The 16,001-nt window shown below is 40.0% G+C and overlaps 1 protein-coding gene across 1 annotated transcript in view; it reads left to right on the top strand.

The window, feature by feature from the left end:
• The window catches only part of ABCA4 (ATP binding cassette subfamily A member 4), a 66,694-nt gene that overhangs the window by 3,598 nt on the left and 47,095 nt on the right, over positions 1 to 16,001 (top strand). Inside the window, exons 2-8 of the mRNA XM_026790512.2 lie at positions 2,300 to 2,436; positions 2,859 to 2,951; positions 5,349 to 5,442; positions 5,959 to 6,100; positions 8,025 to 8,164; positions 10,895 to 11,022; positions 15,145 to 15,342. Coding sequence (XP_026646313.2) covers positions 2,886 to 2,951; positions 5,349 to 5,442; positions 5,959 to 6,100; positions 8,025 to 8,164; positions 10,895 to 11,022; positions 15,145 to 15,342 — 768 coding nt within the window. The 5' untranslated portion in view covers positions 2,300 to 2,436; positions 2,859 to 2,885. The remainder of the gene's footprint in view (positions 1 to 2,299; positions 2,437 to 2,858; positions 2,952 to 5,348; positions 5,443 to 5,958; positions 6,101 to 8,024; positions 8,165 to 10,894; positions 11,023 to 15,144; positions 15,343 to 16,001) is intronic.

Genomic DNA, 16,001 nt, shown 5'->3' with positions numbered 1-16,001 from the left:
GAAAGCAAAATATCCTCTACCATCATCCAATTGTGATGTAAAAATCTAATTAGGAGAGATTAATTTAATCTGTTAGAGCTGTCTTTGAAAACATGTGGATAGCAAAAAGAGATCCATTTCTTAAAATAACTTGCTTTAGGATTTCAGAGATGAAAAGCTTGTTTGCTGGATAAAACAATTAAATTATCTGTTTGCCTCACACATTGTGAGGCTTCTCAGTCTGCAGCTGAGAAGCAGCAGCAGTGCTGGTTTCTCTGCTTTGCACTGCCATTAGTCAGAGTTAGCTTCTATCTGAGGCTTTATGAAGCTTTGTTTCTCTGTCTAGATTGAAGCAGGCTGTGTCTTACCTGTGATATGAACATTTGCTCAAGAGAAATTCAATTAAAGCCACTTTTACAAGAGGAGGTTGCCATAGAACCATAGAATAGAATCACTGAGGTTAGACAGGACCTCCAAGATCAAGCCCAACTTTTGACCAAAACCACCACATCAACTAAACCATAGCACTAAGTGCCATGTTCAGTCATTTCTTGAACACTTCCAGGGACAGTGATTCCACCACCTCCCTGAGCAACCCTTCTAGTGAAAAAATCCCTCCTGATGTCCAGCCTGAACCCTTCTCTGGCACAGCTTGAGGCCATGCCCTCTTGTCCTATCACTGCTTGCCTGGGAGAAGATGCTAAACCCTCCTTGTGGGCAGTTGTAGAGAATGGTAAATTCTGCCCTGAGCCTCCTCCTCTCCAGACCAAACCCCAGCTCCCTCAGCCACTCCTCACAGGACTCGCTCTCCAGCCCCTTCCCCAGCCCTGCTGCCCCTCTCCAGGCTGGCCCCAGCCCCTCAGTGTCTCCCCTGAGGTGATGGGCCCACAGCTGGGCATGGCTCTGCAGCTGTGCCCTCACCAGTGCCCAGTACAGGGGCACAATCCCTGCCCTGCTCCTGCTGCCACACTGCTCCTGATGGAGGCCAGGATGCCCCTGGGCACACCTGGCTCATGTTCAGCTGCTGCCAACCAGCACCCCCAGGCTTTTTCCCACTGGGCAGCTTTCCAGACACTCTTCCCCCTGTCCATAGTTCTGCCTGGGTTTGTTGTGACCATTGGCAAATGGTTGTCACACTAGCCAATCTCCAGTCATCTGGGACTCCCTGGTTCACCAGGATGGATGATAAATGATGGAGGGAGGCCTGGTGAGCTCTTTTGCCGGTTCCTCCAGTACTCCTGGGTGGATCCCATCCTACTCCATGGACTTGTGAGTGTCTAAGTAGCACAGCAGGTCACTAACTATGGCCTAATAGATTGCAGGGGAAGTCTGCTCCTCATCCCAGCGCAGGGGAGTGGTTGCCCTGAGGATAACCAATCTTTGTGTTGAAGACTGAGGCCAAGAAAGCATTAAATACCAAGGGCTTTTCCTCATCATTGGTTACAATGTTTCTCTCTGCATGCAGTAAAAGATGGAGATTTCCTTTGGCCCTAATTTTGTTGTTTATGCATTTATAAAGAAACTTTTTATTATTTTTCACAGCGGTTGTCAGTTTGAGTTCTAGCTGAGCTTTTGCCATTCTAATTTTCTCTCTATGTGACCTAACAACGTCCTTGCACTCTTCCTGAGTTGGCTGCCCCTTCTTCCAAAGGTTGTAAACTCTCTATTTTTCCCTGACTTCCAGTGAAAGTGCCCTGTTCAGCCAAGGCTGGTCTTCTTCCCTGCTGGCTCGCCTTTCAGCACATAGGGATGGCCTGATCCTCTGCTTTGTTATAATTTGTGCCAGAAGCCAGCTTAAAGTGCGTGGTTTAGGTGGCCCCTGTGTGCAGGGGCTCAAAGGCCCAATGATGGTGCTGGGGAAGGTGCAGAGTGCAGTGCTCTGCTGTCAGAGCTGCAGTGGGCTGGGGGAAATCTACAGAGTGTTAAATTCTGTAAAGCAGTTTTGTGGAGGATTTTCAAAGCTGTACCCAAAGCCCTCTGAAGGGGAAAGAAAAGGGCAAGCACTGCCAACATGCTTTTAAATTCTTTTTTCAGTAATGAAAGCTGGATTATTGTTCAGCTTCTACTTGGAAGAATAATCACAGGGAAACTGTGCTAGTGCTTATATAGCATCATTGCCTAGCATGAGCACTGGTAGAGGTTTTGCTACATTGCTGTTTCAGATGCCCTTTACAGATGAAAATCTATAGGGAATTCAGTGTTCACCCAGTTAAGTGTAGTGGTCTTTTTCTGATTTTAGAGGAGTGTTGTTATATATGTAAATGAACTTCTTTTATGGAAATTGAATTTCTTTCAGTGCCTACTCTCTTTCTGATTGCAGCCATCCCAAGCCAATACTGATTTTATGAGCAGGGTGCTGCCTGTAAAGAGTAAAGGTAGATCTCCACCATGACTTATCACTCCAGAAGTTCATGTACCTCCTCAGACCAAGTGGAGTTCTCCACACGTTATTACTAGGTACTATTCTTTATTATGGTTCTACTGTGCTGTTTTATTAGAGTGTTTTTCTCTACTTAAAGTAGTAAAAAATATTTGTTGTGATAAATGATGCAACAATTAACTGCCTTCATTACACGCAAGTCCAAGTTAATAGCCAGATTCAATGTTCATGACTTTTTTTATTCTAAAGAGATGTTCTTCCTCTCTACTGCTTTTCAGTGCTGATAAATGTGTCACAGGAAGTAGCCTCCAAACAAAGGAAACTCACGATTTTTCATGCATGATAGTGTATGAAAAGTGCAAAATTAAATGGTACAGACAATGAAAGGAACTGATCTCTGTGATAACATAATCTTAAAATAAGAAGAGAAAGCTGTTATTTTGCTCTAAGGTCTGTTTCTGATGTCAGCTAAGAAATGGCAATGCATCCTTTGCCACAGGTTAACCAGAAGTATTGATGCAGAAGAATGAACTTCTTCAGGCAAGTCAGACTTCTCCTCTGGAAGAACTGGATCCTTCGGAAAAGACAAAAGGTAAAGTATTAGTCTTTGGATTTCAGGTTTGAACCATGCACTCCACTGGTACATTTATCAGCATGCAAAACTCTCAAGTTCCTCAAAGATTCACATGTGATCTTTGTAGTGGCCTGTTGTCTGGCACCTTGTCTGATGCAGTTTACAAAGCTGCTCTTTACAGACCAAACATAGAATAGCCATGTTGGGATTTTCTTTGACAAATAACATTGTGTACCGGAAGAGCTGTGGTTAGTAATAGTTATGTTTTCACATAAAAAGATCTGTTGTTAGAAAACATAATGATCATCATTCAGCTCAGGAGGGTTTGCTTCCTAATTTTAGATTTGCTCTTCACACTTAGCTGCTCTTAGATGTGATTCTAGTTAGGGCCTTACAGTTCACACAGATTGTGTCTTTTTTAGTATGGCTGAATGACATAAGTAAGGCAAAAGCCAGAAATATTTTAAGTACTTTCAAATCCTCTTAGATCTTATGATATTTTGTCTTACAGCAAGACTTCACTGCAGAGTCTACAGTTGATCCATAGCCAATTTAAGTTTCTCACATTTATGTGGTCTTATCACTGTGCTTGCTCCATTACAGCTCTGTCTGGATATTACATTTCTCTGTGCATGTTGCTGGGATTTCTGGCTATTTATCATGCGGTTCTGCAGGATTATGGGCTGCTTTCTGATACTTATAGTGAATTCTGAGACACCTTTTTGTCCTCTGGATAAGGTCCACAGGAAAAAGTCAGAGGTTTGACAGCACTGGTCAGTCCTTACCACACAACACATTGTGTACCAAGTTGAAAGCAAGCTTCCCTTGAATTTCAGACTTCAATCTTTTCCACTAGTTAACTCAGAGAGAAAGGAGCTACCAAATTCAAGTCTGAGGATTTTCTATTTCCTGGGGGTGAAGAAAGAATCAACATCTGAGCGTTAACACAGATTTACTCTGCAGCAAAGGTAGACCAAGGAGTCTCACCAGTTCTTGCCCCTCTGCATTTGAGTGTTTAGTGCTTGTCCCAAATGGTTGGCATTGGATATTGATCAGACCTTGTGGACCCTGCTGGGAAGGGTATTCAGAGCTGTACACAACAGCTGTCAGGTTTCCCTCTCTAATAAATGTGTCATTTGCCCTTTGCTGCTGGTAAGATTTTGTCTGCTTTTAAAAAGATCAGGCATGCATAACTTCTTAGGTGGAGGTGGGTGGGTTTTTTGTTATTGTTCTGTTTTAGAAAGGAAACCCTTAAGAAGAAAAGTGTAAAATAGAAAATTGTTGCGTGGTGTAAAGCTTTCTACCCTTTTGCTGTGAGAATATGTTGTGCTTAACTAAAGCTGTTAGACAAAATTAGAGTGGATAAACAGGGCAGCTCCAAAAAACCTGTTCTTAATGGTGTGGAGTGCTTTTTGCCCAAAACAACATTACATGTCACCCATCTTGTCTTTGGCTCTGCTGCTATGTGCATTATTATCATGTATTTGGTACCTGGTTGGGAAGGAGAGAGCAAAGGTAAAGAAACAAGGAGGGTTTTTCTGTACTACAACCCTGGTTCTGAAGATATTTTGTCCTGGCAGTTACAGGGAGGAGCAAAAATGTGCCATATGTCTGGACACAAAAATCCCATTGCTGTTCCTCAGAGCCCAAGGCCTGTGTTACAGGATCAAAGGATTGTAGTTTCAAACCTCTGCCAAAACACACAGAGGCAGTAAAACAAACTGAAACACAGGAGTGGAGGAAACAGACTCAAAACCAGGCAGGATGTTGCTCTGTGGTAAAGCAGTGCCCTTGATTTTCTGGCATGACACGGGAGCTGGTGACTGTTCTAAGTGTATTGAAAGGTCTGGGCAATAAAGTGGCTTTTGATGGGGTCTTCTGTGTTATTGAATAAGGTGTTTGATCTTAATACATGCATTTCTACAGGTATTAGGAAATTAATAGCATTGAAATGAATAATGACAAAAAGAAGCAAAAGTAAAGGTCAAAGTATGTAAAGCTTATGCTGCAGTCATTTACTTTTGGGTAAGCAGAGTGTACTGACAGCCTGCTAATGAGCCCAGCAGTGTCAAAGTGTGGATTAAAATAATCCATCTGTCACTTATATCTAATCCTTGTTGTAGAGTCGTGCACTACCTCCTGCCTCTTTTCACCTCAGTCAGGATGTTTAGGTGTTTCTTTAGAAGAGGTAGAGAAGCCACTGAGCACTGAATTCATAGTGATGCTTCATGGCATTCTGATGAAATCCTCTTTTGGGTTTCCTTCTCAAATGGTGTAATAGGCAATGGATAGCCATGGGCACGTGCTGGGCTTTTCTGCTGTGAGAGGAGGTCTCATGCCTTTTGCCATCTAGTGACTCTACAGTGGTCTATTTGTAAAGTTTATTTTTAATTTACTTTTTTCCTTTTTTTCCAGCTTCGTTTTCTAGTGGAGCTTTTATGGCCTCTGTCGTTGTTTCTTGCACTTGTCTGGCTGAGAAAAGCAAATCCACTGTATCGCCAACATGAATGTAAGAATGTTTCAGATGTTATCATGATCTGACTTGTTATAAGTTATGGCCAGGTGTTCTCAGACAGAGGTATTGGGATCTGTTTGTGGAGTGTTACTATCCAGTGGTGAAAGAACAGACTTCAGTTCAAATAGCTTAGTTATTTGTAGCCATGTAGTGTAAGACTTAGCAGTGAAGACATAGAAAAAATGTCAAGTTTTCCTGTGAGATGCTTTCTGGTCAGACTTATGTGGGGTTTTAAGGTGCTATCTAGTTTTGGATTTCCATAATTCTGTTAGTGAGAAAGTACTATCTCACTACCTATTTAAAAAGTCATTCACATTACTCAGAATTGGTTTCTGTTGAAAATAGCCAATGCTTATATTGATGGTTTCTTTTTTCTCAGTTAAGGATAAACCTCTGTGATTCCTATCACATTCCTTCTGTAGAGAGCCAACTCATCGTGCTATTTATATTCACAAAGGCTGCATTGGAAAAGACACCTAACAATTTCTATTTTGTCTTTTGGTACTCTAGGTCACTTCCCAAACAAGGCAATGCCATCAGCAGGAACACTGCCATGGTTACATGGCATCTTCTGCAACATGAACAATCCCTGTTTCCGCAGCCCAACCCATGGAGAGGCTCCAGGTGTAGTGTCCAACTACAAAAATTCCATGTAAGCAGAGCTGTGTGTGTGAGGTTGGGTTGCAGCCATACAGACCTGCTAGGGAGCTGCTCATGGCTTGCTCTGGGCACCTGTTGGGCAGTCATGAGTATGAATGATGCAGGGAGAAAGGCTGGAGTATCCTCACCTTGCTTAGAAAGGTCTCTCACCACACCAAGAAATATTTTAAAGAATTGTTCTGTGGGGTGAATGAATAGGGAAGATAACAATATACCAGTGTGCAAACATTGGAAGACAAAAATTTTCACTTCTAGCACTTTGGTTTCATGCTGCAAATAGTCAACAAAGTTGAAACAGCTCACAGTGGTAGGTTTAGGCCTTTTAGAGAGAGACTTCAGTGCATGTCTCTAAGGAACACATGTTCACTTAATAAAATCCATAAGAATTTACTTACTGAATGTCTTGGGACAAACCTTTTGATAAAAGAACATGGAATACCTAAGCCTTCTTTTCTCATCACTAGAGTTGTCCCCTCTGAATGAGAGCTCTGCTGAAGTAGCAGCAAATAGCAACCTGCACTGCCACTTCTTATGTAACATCTGTTTTGACTATATACTTGAGAGACTTTAATCAGAGCATACCCTTCAGATACTAAGCTTGCTTGCAAAATAGGAGGATGGGAGATTTCCAGACTATTACTGAAAAAGTGTTGGAGTGTTTTATTGCATTATTCATTACAGCTGAGTGACGAAAGAAAGTATAGCGGACAAGGACTCTTGGAGTGAAAAAAACCCTGTCAGCCTAAATATAAAAATGCTTCAAATCTCCCTGTTGCAGAGAACACTTTAGAGCATCCAATGATTAAAATTCATGAGCTAATAATGTGAAGGCCACTGAAGCCCCTGTCATGTGAAAGTCTGTAATGTGGACTTAACTTACCATTTGACCTTTTGTTCCTGGTGAACAGGATTAAAAATAGTCAGCTGAACATTTTTGGTGGGGTATAGTCAAACACAGTGAAGATAGAGAGTTCTGGTCTCTGTACATTCTAGCTTTTCTAGGTTGCTTGTTACAGAGCAAACTGTCGCTTTGTCAGTCCCAATGAATCCAGTGCACTGCAGCAGAAGTAAATTCATTGTGTTCTCTGAAATAATTTGGTCCTTCCTGTTTGTTGTTTCCTGTAAGCTAAAATGAGTCATGGGGAGTGAGATCCACTATTGCATGCATGGAAAAACATAATACTGTTAAAGAAATGTAATGTTCTTGCCTGATAGTTAGAATTTCTTATGCTTGTTCATAAACAGAGGGTCTGGTTGCATCCTTGCTTGATCTGCATGTTCTAACCCAGAACCAGTAGTTGAACAGCTGCCTGTGACTATTTGCTACTTGTGTTTTCCTGCTCCTCCTAGAAGAAATATTCTGAAGGGGCCAAACAAATTGGAGGAGACTGATGTGTGAGGTGAAGGTTGTTTCTGCTTGTGAATGACTCCATGTCATTTGCTAAGCTGAGCATATACCCAGAGTGCCCCATTCAATGCTGGAGGTGGGCCTGGGCTAGAGCCAGGGCAGATTTGCACTATAACTGTGAGATACAAGTTGTTGGGGAAGGTCCTGTGTCCCCAGAAGGACCAGCATGGCTAACAAAAAAATATATTAATGGCCAATCTTCTGCAACACCAGTAGCCCTCTTAAAACTTCTGTGGAATTTCAAATCTAACTGAACCCCAAATTATCTGAAACTGAGGACAAGACAACTTATTTTTTTTTCCTCATCCCTACTACAGACAGTCAACATTTCCTCTTCTCTTCTCTTCTCTTCTCTTCTCTTCTCTTCTCTTCTCTTCTCTTCTCTTCTCTTCTCTTCTCTTCTCTTCTCTTCTCTTTCATTTGTTTGGTTTTGGGGTTTTTTTTACTTGAAAGGTTCTCAAGAGTCATCACTCTTAAATTACTGTTTCTTCATTATTTCTCCTTTCAGCCTTGCAAGGGTATATAAAGATGCTCAAGAGCTTTTACTGGAAACCCCTGAAATCCATGACCTTGGAAGAATCTGGGAAGAGCTGATCATTATGACTCAGTTTATGGAAACAATGAGAACTAATCCTGAAAGAATTGCAGGTAATTGTTGTGTCTATATCCTTTAGACTATTCAATTTTTCCTTCTGAGAGTTGGATAGTTACTTTGAAGTCTGGCAGCATTATAATATATTTCACATGTAGCTATTGCTCTGCTTACTGTTAGGGTAAGTTAAAATCTGTTCAGTGACAAACACTTGTCATTTAAGGGAAAGGAAGAGGCAGTCATCTCCTACTACAGCCATCTTAAATAACAGTAGACAAAAACTTGAAAAGCATGGATATCTCACCACACAAAGTAAAACATGGCTTAAGAAATGTCATTAATTATCATTAAAGGAAAAGCAAAAGCAGTAAGAAAGTTCACTGGAAGATGCAAAGGAATGAAAAATTAGGAACAATGAATATATGCCAGGAGCATAACCCAGAGAGGTGCTTCGAGGTACTTGGTTACAGTCTCAGCTAAAACAGGTTTAAACAGTGAAGAAGGAAAATCTTCATGATCTATTTAAAAAGCATAGAACACTTATAAACAGAATTGCAAAATCATTGCATTAATTTTTATTCAAAGCAACTTGCCAAACTCAAAACACAGTCCTGGGGAAAATAGGGAAAGGTATAATTGTAAAATTTTTGGACTTGCAGTATAGAATTTGAACAGGGTACTCCTAAAACTAAAGGTTTAAAAATGGTCTGGCTTTGTGAATTGATTTGTCCCATTCTCAAATCCTTTGTCACAGGAATAGCATTCTTATTAAAATTAGTCACTGTCCATATATTTTTAACAGGATGTGTATAAACCATCTGATGCACATGGTCCACTATCCTATCAGAGGTTTATAACTAGAAGTAAAAAAGGGATTATCTCCTTGTAAATAACAGTGAGACAACCAAATGCCCCAGAATGTAAACAAGAACTCGAGTATAATCTGAGCTGTTGTTTGTACCCAGCCATAGAAATCAAACATGACTATTTAGAGGGGAGGAAAAGCATGTCATGCCATGGGTTTGCTGTGTATTGCTAAAGGGCCACACCCCATGGTTTAGGAAGTTGCCTTTGCATCGCATATCAACTTTAGTCATGAAATATAGAGTACATTCCCACGAATCCTGTGACATGAAATGTTAACACTCCTTAGAGTCTGTGGAGGTTTTAGATGTGTTTTACTTTAAAAAAATTAGAAATTTGGAATTTTCCATTATATAAAACAGTAAAAAAGTCAGTTCTGAAGCTTAACTAAATAAAATAGGAATTGCCATCTTTCTTCATACAGCAAAAGTTACTGAAAGATTGGCTATTTAAGCTGTCTGTGTTTACAGCTTACTACTATCGCTTTTAAGTAACAGTCTTAATTGAATAGCTGCAATGTTGAGCAAGGAAAAATTTGCAAATGCCAGAGTTGTGATTGCCCCTTCTTTGGATTCCTGAAATCAGACCTGCCTTTTGAGTCCTCCTTCCTTGCCCTGTCTCCCTTTGCTCTGACACTTTCTATGAGATGTTTTCTTGTGGTGTGCTTTTTCCTCCACACTGCCTGGATGCCAGGAAAGCCATCAGTAAGAATATGAGGGACAGACCCCTGCTATTGTTTTCAGTGTTTACTGCTTGAATAAATATGTGGAGAAACAATTGAAGAAGTTCTCAGACCATGTAGCCTCAGGCCAGAATATGCTTAGTGCAGATGGAATTGTGGAAGTTAGTTGGCAAACTCAGATAAGACTCAGCTCACAGAATGGAGTGCATGTTTATTAGAAATGTTGAAAGTTACATTCCCTATGTCAGTAGGATACACACTGCTCCTGTCAGTTTCCATTGCCTGTTCTAAAGACAAGAAGAATTAGAGCTATTCAAGCACTCTTTACCAAAGTCTGTGGATGCTGTGTGAGTTACCTTTAATAAAGGTATAATTTAGTAACGTCATAATAAATATTTGATGAACATGAGCAACATTAGGTTTCCAAGCTTTTCTCTTGCACCATGCTGAGGCAGAGTTCTCACTGATAAGATTTGTAAGAGACAAGTTTTGAAAGATTGGAACTGTTTGACTTTAGGAACAGCAGTACTTTGAGTATTGTTCCAGACAGTAGCAGGGAAATTGGTGGCCTCTTACATGTAACTAATTTAACATCTTAAATGTGTCTAATTTAAAAGTGGGTAGTCTCACTGGTTTGCCTGAAGAGTAGTTGTTAATCTAGTTTAATATAGTTGTTAATCTAGTTTATTATGAAGCATAAGCCGCACTTTATGCTTCTCCAAAGAAGTTGAGTTATTTCTCATGGAAGATTTTCAAGGGTCACATTTGCAATGCTAGAGAATAAGGGTAAGTAACTAAAATTGATTGACAAAACTGAGAATTAGTGTAAATGTAAAGGGTTGACTGAAGTTATTTACACAAGGCTCAGAAGAAAGGACACTAAGAGCTGTAGCATACTTGAATCTGAACCTTTAAAATAAAGCATTACATCAGAAAAAATCAGACAGTTTCAGATGCAGTCAGGGCTGCTTTCAGTGTGTCCGTTACCGTAGCCCTAGTCTGAAACATCTTTGAGAGATCAGATATGCCGAGCCAGAACACTCAGCATTTTCTGATTATCATTTCCCAACAAAGGATTAAAATGATTTTGAATTGCAAAAATAATTTCAGCCCCAGTTAGTCACGACTAGGTATAAAAGCCAAAGCACATTCTTTTTGCAGGTTTAAGCCAGGATATGAGCTGTTCTTTAACTTCCTTTGTTTGATATCTCACTGATCTGTGCATTCTTTTTTCATCCAGGAAGAGGAATACGAATTCTTGACATTTTGAAAGATGGGGAGACCCTCACTTCCTTCTTGCTAGAAAATGTTGGCCTCCCAGATTTTGTTGTTTACCAGCTTATTAATGCTCAAGTGCGCCCTGAACAGGTGGGTAGGGTTTAAGAGCTACCAGGTGGTTATCTGTGAGGAACCAATCTCCTGGCTCTATGTGCAAAGTAGCCTCAGTGAAGGCCTTGGGCCCAGAATAACTGATGCCTTATGGGTTGTTTTTTTCAATTTCTCCATTTGTTTTTTGTGAATCTAGAGGAAGAGATGTTTGGTTTGTCTTTAAATAACATTTTGAGTATACATTAAATATTAAAAAATCATTAAATAAACAGAAAAATTCTGTTGTTGCACCCAAATAATGAGCATCAAGAAACAGTACTGGCAAGTACTGCGTCCATCCCCATGACTGAAGACTTGACTCAAAAACATAAGGAAGCTGTGCATCCTTTTGAAATAATAGTCCTGATGAGAGAAGAACTATTGGAGGTTCTTAATTTATAATTTCTCTGCCCTAACGTCAGCATGGTATCTTTTTGGTATTGTCTTACATGAATAGGTGAAAGTGGAGAAACAGACCCAATTTCTTTGATTCTGATTGAAAAATAGATCTGCTTAGAAAATTCAGAGTGAAAAGTGCGGGTCAAATCCCTCCTGAAGCAGCTAAGCAATGAACTATGTTTGACCAAGTCCAGGCTGTCTCTGCTTCTGCACGTACATGCTGTAAATGCTCCTGCATGGTGGCTGGGAGCTGTCTGAGGAATGCTCTATTAATGAATGAGTGCTGCTGAATCGGAATTCTGGAACAATTTCTACACTGCATTTTGTGTGGGTGGAAGCAAGTGAATAATTGAGGCTGAAAGACAAAATTCCTCTGTTTCTCTGCCACATAAAATGCAAATTCTAAAACTGTGTGTGGGCAGAAAGAAGGAGGGCATTCATGACTTTTCATGCAGTTCCTTTTGTGCATGATAGGTTCCACTTGGTGTGACCAGTAGCCAAATTACTTATTTGCTGAATTCTTGATTGGTACCTGGGGAAGCCCTCCCCTGTCCTCACTTTATCATGAAGCAATACCACAAGACCATACCAAAGCCAGTGTAAATTGATACATCCTATGCATTTTCACACTTCCATGTCAGCTGAGATGTTGAAAATTTACTTCCTTGCTGCTTGTGACAAGGAGACTATATACAGATATCTTGCTGGGTTTCTCTTTTCCTATTAATCCCATACCTCTTCTGCACCACAGGTCTGCTGTGTCAGGAGAACTGAGTGCTGCTGTGTTAGACTCTATTAGCTCCCCAGTGGCATTCATTCATCTCCTGCTAAAGATTCTGTTTGCCAGTGTATGCAGGACTGAAGTTTTCAACGTCATCACCAAAAAATAATTATTGAAACCTGCTGGAATGTGGTGTCTTTCTGCTGCATTTTCTGTGCTGATGTAGAAAGAGATGTAGTTCTCTTTATGCTGGAAATTAAAGAAATTGAGTATTGGTTAGAGGAAGCCAGAGGAGATGTGGTGTTAAATACCACTTTTGCTGCCCTCTATGCAGTTTCCTTGTTAGCAGTAATTGCAGGGATACAAGATCATCTACCCAGAGCTGATTTACAGCTATGAGGAAAGAAAGTGCTCTGAATACTTCTTTCAGGTGAAAACCATGCAGAAAAACCAATCTCATAATTTTAAAGACACAGCAAGAGAATTATTTTCAGTAGGAATTGAACACTGGCATTTTCTGTGGGAGATGATTTGCTTTGTTCCAATAGCCCTTCTTGATAAGCAAGCTGCTTGGGCTGGACTTCTGCACGGTTGAGGTGGAAGTTTCAGAGCCATGACTGGACCCTAGATCTATGATTGTCTTAATTCTCAGCCATGATACTTCATCTCCAGTTCTTCATGCTGCTCTGCCCTCTGTTAGCCTGCTTGTTTCTGTACACCCCTTCCCCCTGCTGTTGATGGCACAGAGCTGATCAACCTGAAAGCAACTTGTTTACAAAAGCCTGACTGTTGCCAACAGCTGGCTGGAGATCTAGGTCTGAGCCGCCTGGGAGTCAGGAAATGACACACAGAGCTGAAAGCTAAACCTGATCAAACAGCCAACTAGCTGAAAAAATAATTTGGACTTCATCTTGCCAGCTTTGGCTAAACAGTGACACATTGATTAAAAAAAAAAAAAGTATTGAAGTTTCCCTCTGAGAGCCTGCTTTTTTGAGTCATTCTAAGATAAAGATAAGAAACTGATGTTAAAGCACAACAATAAGAAGTTCAGGAAAGATTGGCAGCAGCACAGCCTACCGGAAAAATTGGAAGGGTGGAGGTTTGGTGTTTTTCTAATCCCATCTGTTCATGAACATTATTGAAAAGCAGTTACAGTTTGTAAATAACAACTCCTTTTTTTTTTCTGTGTTTATCCTTCTTAATGATGTTAATGTCACTGTTTCCTCATTTCACAAGTCAAATCAAGGTTCCCAGGCTGCCTCCCTGTGCAGCCCAGTTTCATTGCAGTTGACCCTGCCTGATGAAGACCACACCAAATGAGGCGTGTATGGTTAAAAAATGCTGTTCTTACCACACACATCCCCAGGACTTAAGTGACCCAGCAAATATGCTAATTATTTCACTGACATAAACTAACTTAAATCCAGTTCAAATGTTCCAATTTGAGGGAGGGCAGGGATGGGTGGTTTTGGAGGTTTTTTGCAAGGCAGGCTGGATCTGTCAGTTGAATTCCTTCTTTTGCATTCTGCCTTTCTCTGCACTGTCAAACTTGTGTTAATAACACCTTTACACCAGTACAGCTGTCGTGATGATAGTGCTTCTCAGATACTTCTAGAAATTCACATCCCTTTTTGCATCATAATTCCAAAATACAATCTCTGTGTAATTCAGAGACCTTTCTTTTTTTGTCAACTCCTGCTTCATAAGCTGAAGCTCAGGGCAGTCATGGCAGATAAAATACAATTCATTTTTTGTAGATGTTATGTTTTCACATATAAAATTTTTATAATGATGAGTTTCCTAATTTGCTTAGATAAAAAGTAAATATACATCTATGTCTGACCTGGTATAGCTGTGGTGTGTTTTTTCAATCCATATGTCTTGAAGACTGGAATGCTCAGCAGATTGTTTTTCTAAAGAAAATTATTTTCCTGGGTAGATTTTGACAATTTCTAATAAGAAATATTAATATTAATATTAATAATTTCTTATTAAATTCATTTAGTCTAATGATATTGTGTCAGTGCATAGTTTTTGCTTAGTTTTGAAAGTTTGTGTTCATCTCAAACACAGCATGCATTTACAGTCATCACAGTGTTCTGAGCAGTGTTTTCCTTAAATTTGCACTGTGAAAGGAGATGGACAGAGGATGAGAACATTAGCTTATAAGCAATTTCCAGGGCTACTTTTTATTATATTTACAGGTACTCTATATTATAAAGCAAGTAGAATTTATTCATAGACTACAAAGATTCCATAACAGCAATGTAAATCCCATGTAAATCTACTCATTTCTAAAGAGTTATTCTGCATGTTCATTGGTTTAACTAGAAACAAATGCGTTCCCATTAATTGAACACTAAAGAGAAAAAATTGGGCTTTTTCTGTTCTATGTTTATGTTAGAAGTGGTAATCAGTAAATGGGTGTGATTTAATGTAGAATGGCTTTGTAAATCCTGGCTATGTGCCTGTGCAGAGTGACAGCGAAAAATGGCTGTGGGAAGCACTGTAGTGAAATAGTCATAACTGAAATAGAATGCTGAGGGAAATCAAGCTTGAGAATGAGAGGTATTGTTTTTGGTTTTTTTCTTAGAGCAAGTAACAGCAAAAATATAACTAACCTGAATATAAAAGGTAGAGTGATGTAGTACAATCATTTGGTCCTGGGAAAATAATTTCAAGCAAGCTGCATCTATTTCTCCTTAGCCACAAGGATGGGTGGCATGGCTTCACGTGTGCTTAGATGACTCACAGGGACTTTTGCAATGGAAGGAAAATCACTAATGAGAAGACAAAAATATGTCTGAAGGCAAGGTGATCTAGCATAGCAACAAGTGAAGGTGATTCAAGGGTTGATGCTTCAGCTGACCACATCTCTCTGCCATTCATTAAAATATTAGCAGGGGCTGATATCAAACTATCCACTTTTGATAAATTTTTAATTGTTCCTGAGCAGTATGCAAGTTTCATAATAATAAGTAAAACACTGGTTTTGTTTGCAGTTCGCCTATGGTGTCCCTAGCTTGACTCTGAAGGACATTGCTTGCAGTGAGGCCCTCCTGGACCGCTTTATTATCTTCAGCAGCCGAAGAGGTCTCCCTTCTGTACACAAGGCCATGTGTGCCCTGTCCCAGGACAGTCTACAAAGAGTAGAAGATGCCTTGTATGCAAATGTTGATTTCTTTAAGCTATTCCGGCTGGTAAGTATTAACACAATTAACTCTGCCTTATGCTGTCTTATTTTTTTTTTCCCTTAAATTTCATTGCCCTTCAAGATTTTTTTTTTTTTTTTTTTTTTGGTACTACATCACCGATTTTCTGAGTGATCTTAGTTTATTTACCCCTGCAAATGTAAGGTTATGGATGTGTGATTGTTAACTTACCACCAGCAGGACACCAGATAGTTCTGAGTATGTTTTGGAACGAAACAGATGAAATTCACAGTACAGCAGAACTAAGAGATTCAAATGCAGTTCTTAATTCAAAGTTTGTGTTGAAATATTATCTGGTCTTTCCAGTCTGTGTAGCCAAACAATGTGTGGCAAACCTATAGGGAATCATGAGGATTCTGGAAATACTGGATGCAGCCCATTCTGTCTTTGCTCTGTCCAGCATGACAGAATTTTACATGGCAGTTAAAGTCACAGTGCAGCTTGAGCTGGTATAGCCATGTGAGCCATTTTGAAAAAGCCAAACCAAACTCGGAAGTTGTGCTGCCTTTAATCTTCTTTCTATAGAAGCTTTTCCTTACTCCTGTTCATTTTCTTTGCCCTTCTTTGTGTTCCTGTTTCTACTGTGACTTTGCTATGTATTTGCCACTTCTGCAGCCTTAGTTTAGTATGGCAATATTATGGCACTC

This window comes from Zonotrichia albicollis, chromosome 8 (genome assembly GCF_047830755.1).
Source record: "Zonotrichia albicollis isolate bZonAlb1 chromosome 8, bZonAlb1.hap1, whole genome shotgun sequence".
Classification (NCBI taxonomy): Eukaryota; Metazoa; Chordata; class Aves; order Passeriformes; family Passerellidae; genus Zonotrichia; species Zonotrichia albicollis.
The sequence above is the reverse complement of the archived record's forward strand: the minus strand, read 5'-3'. Positions and strand labels throughout refer to the sequence as shown.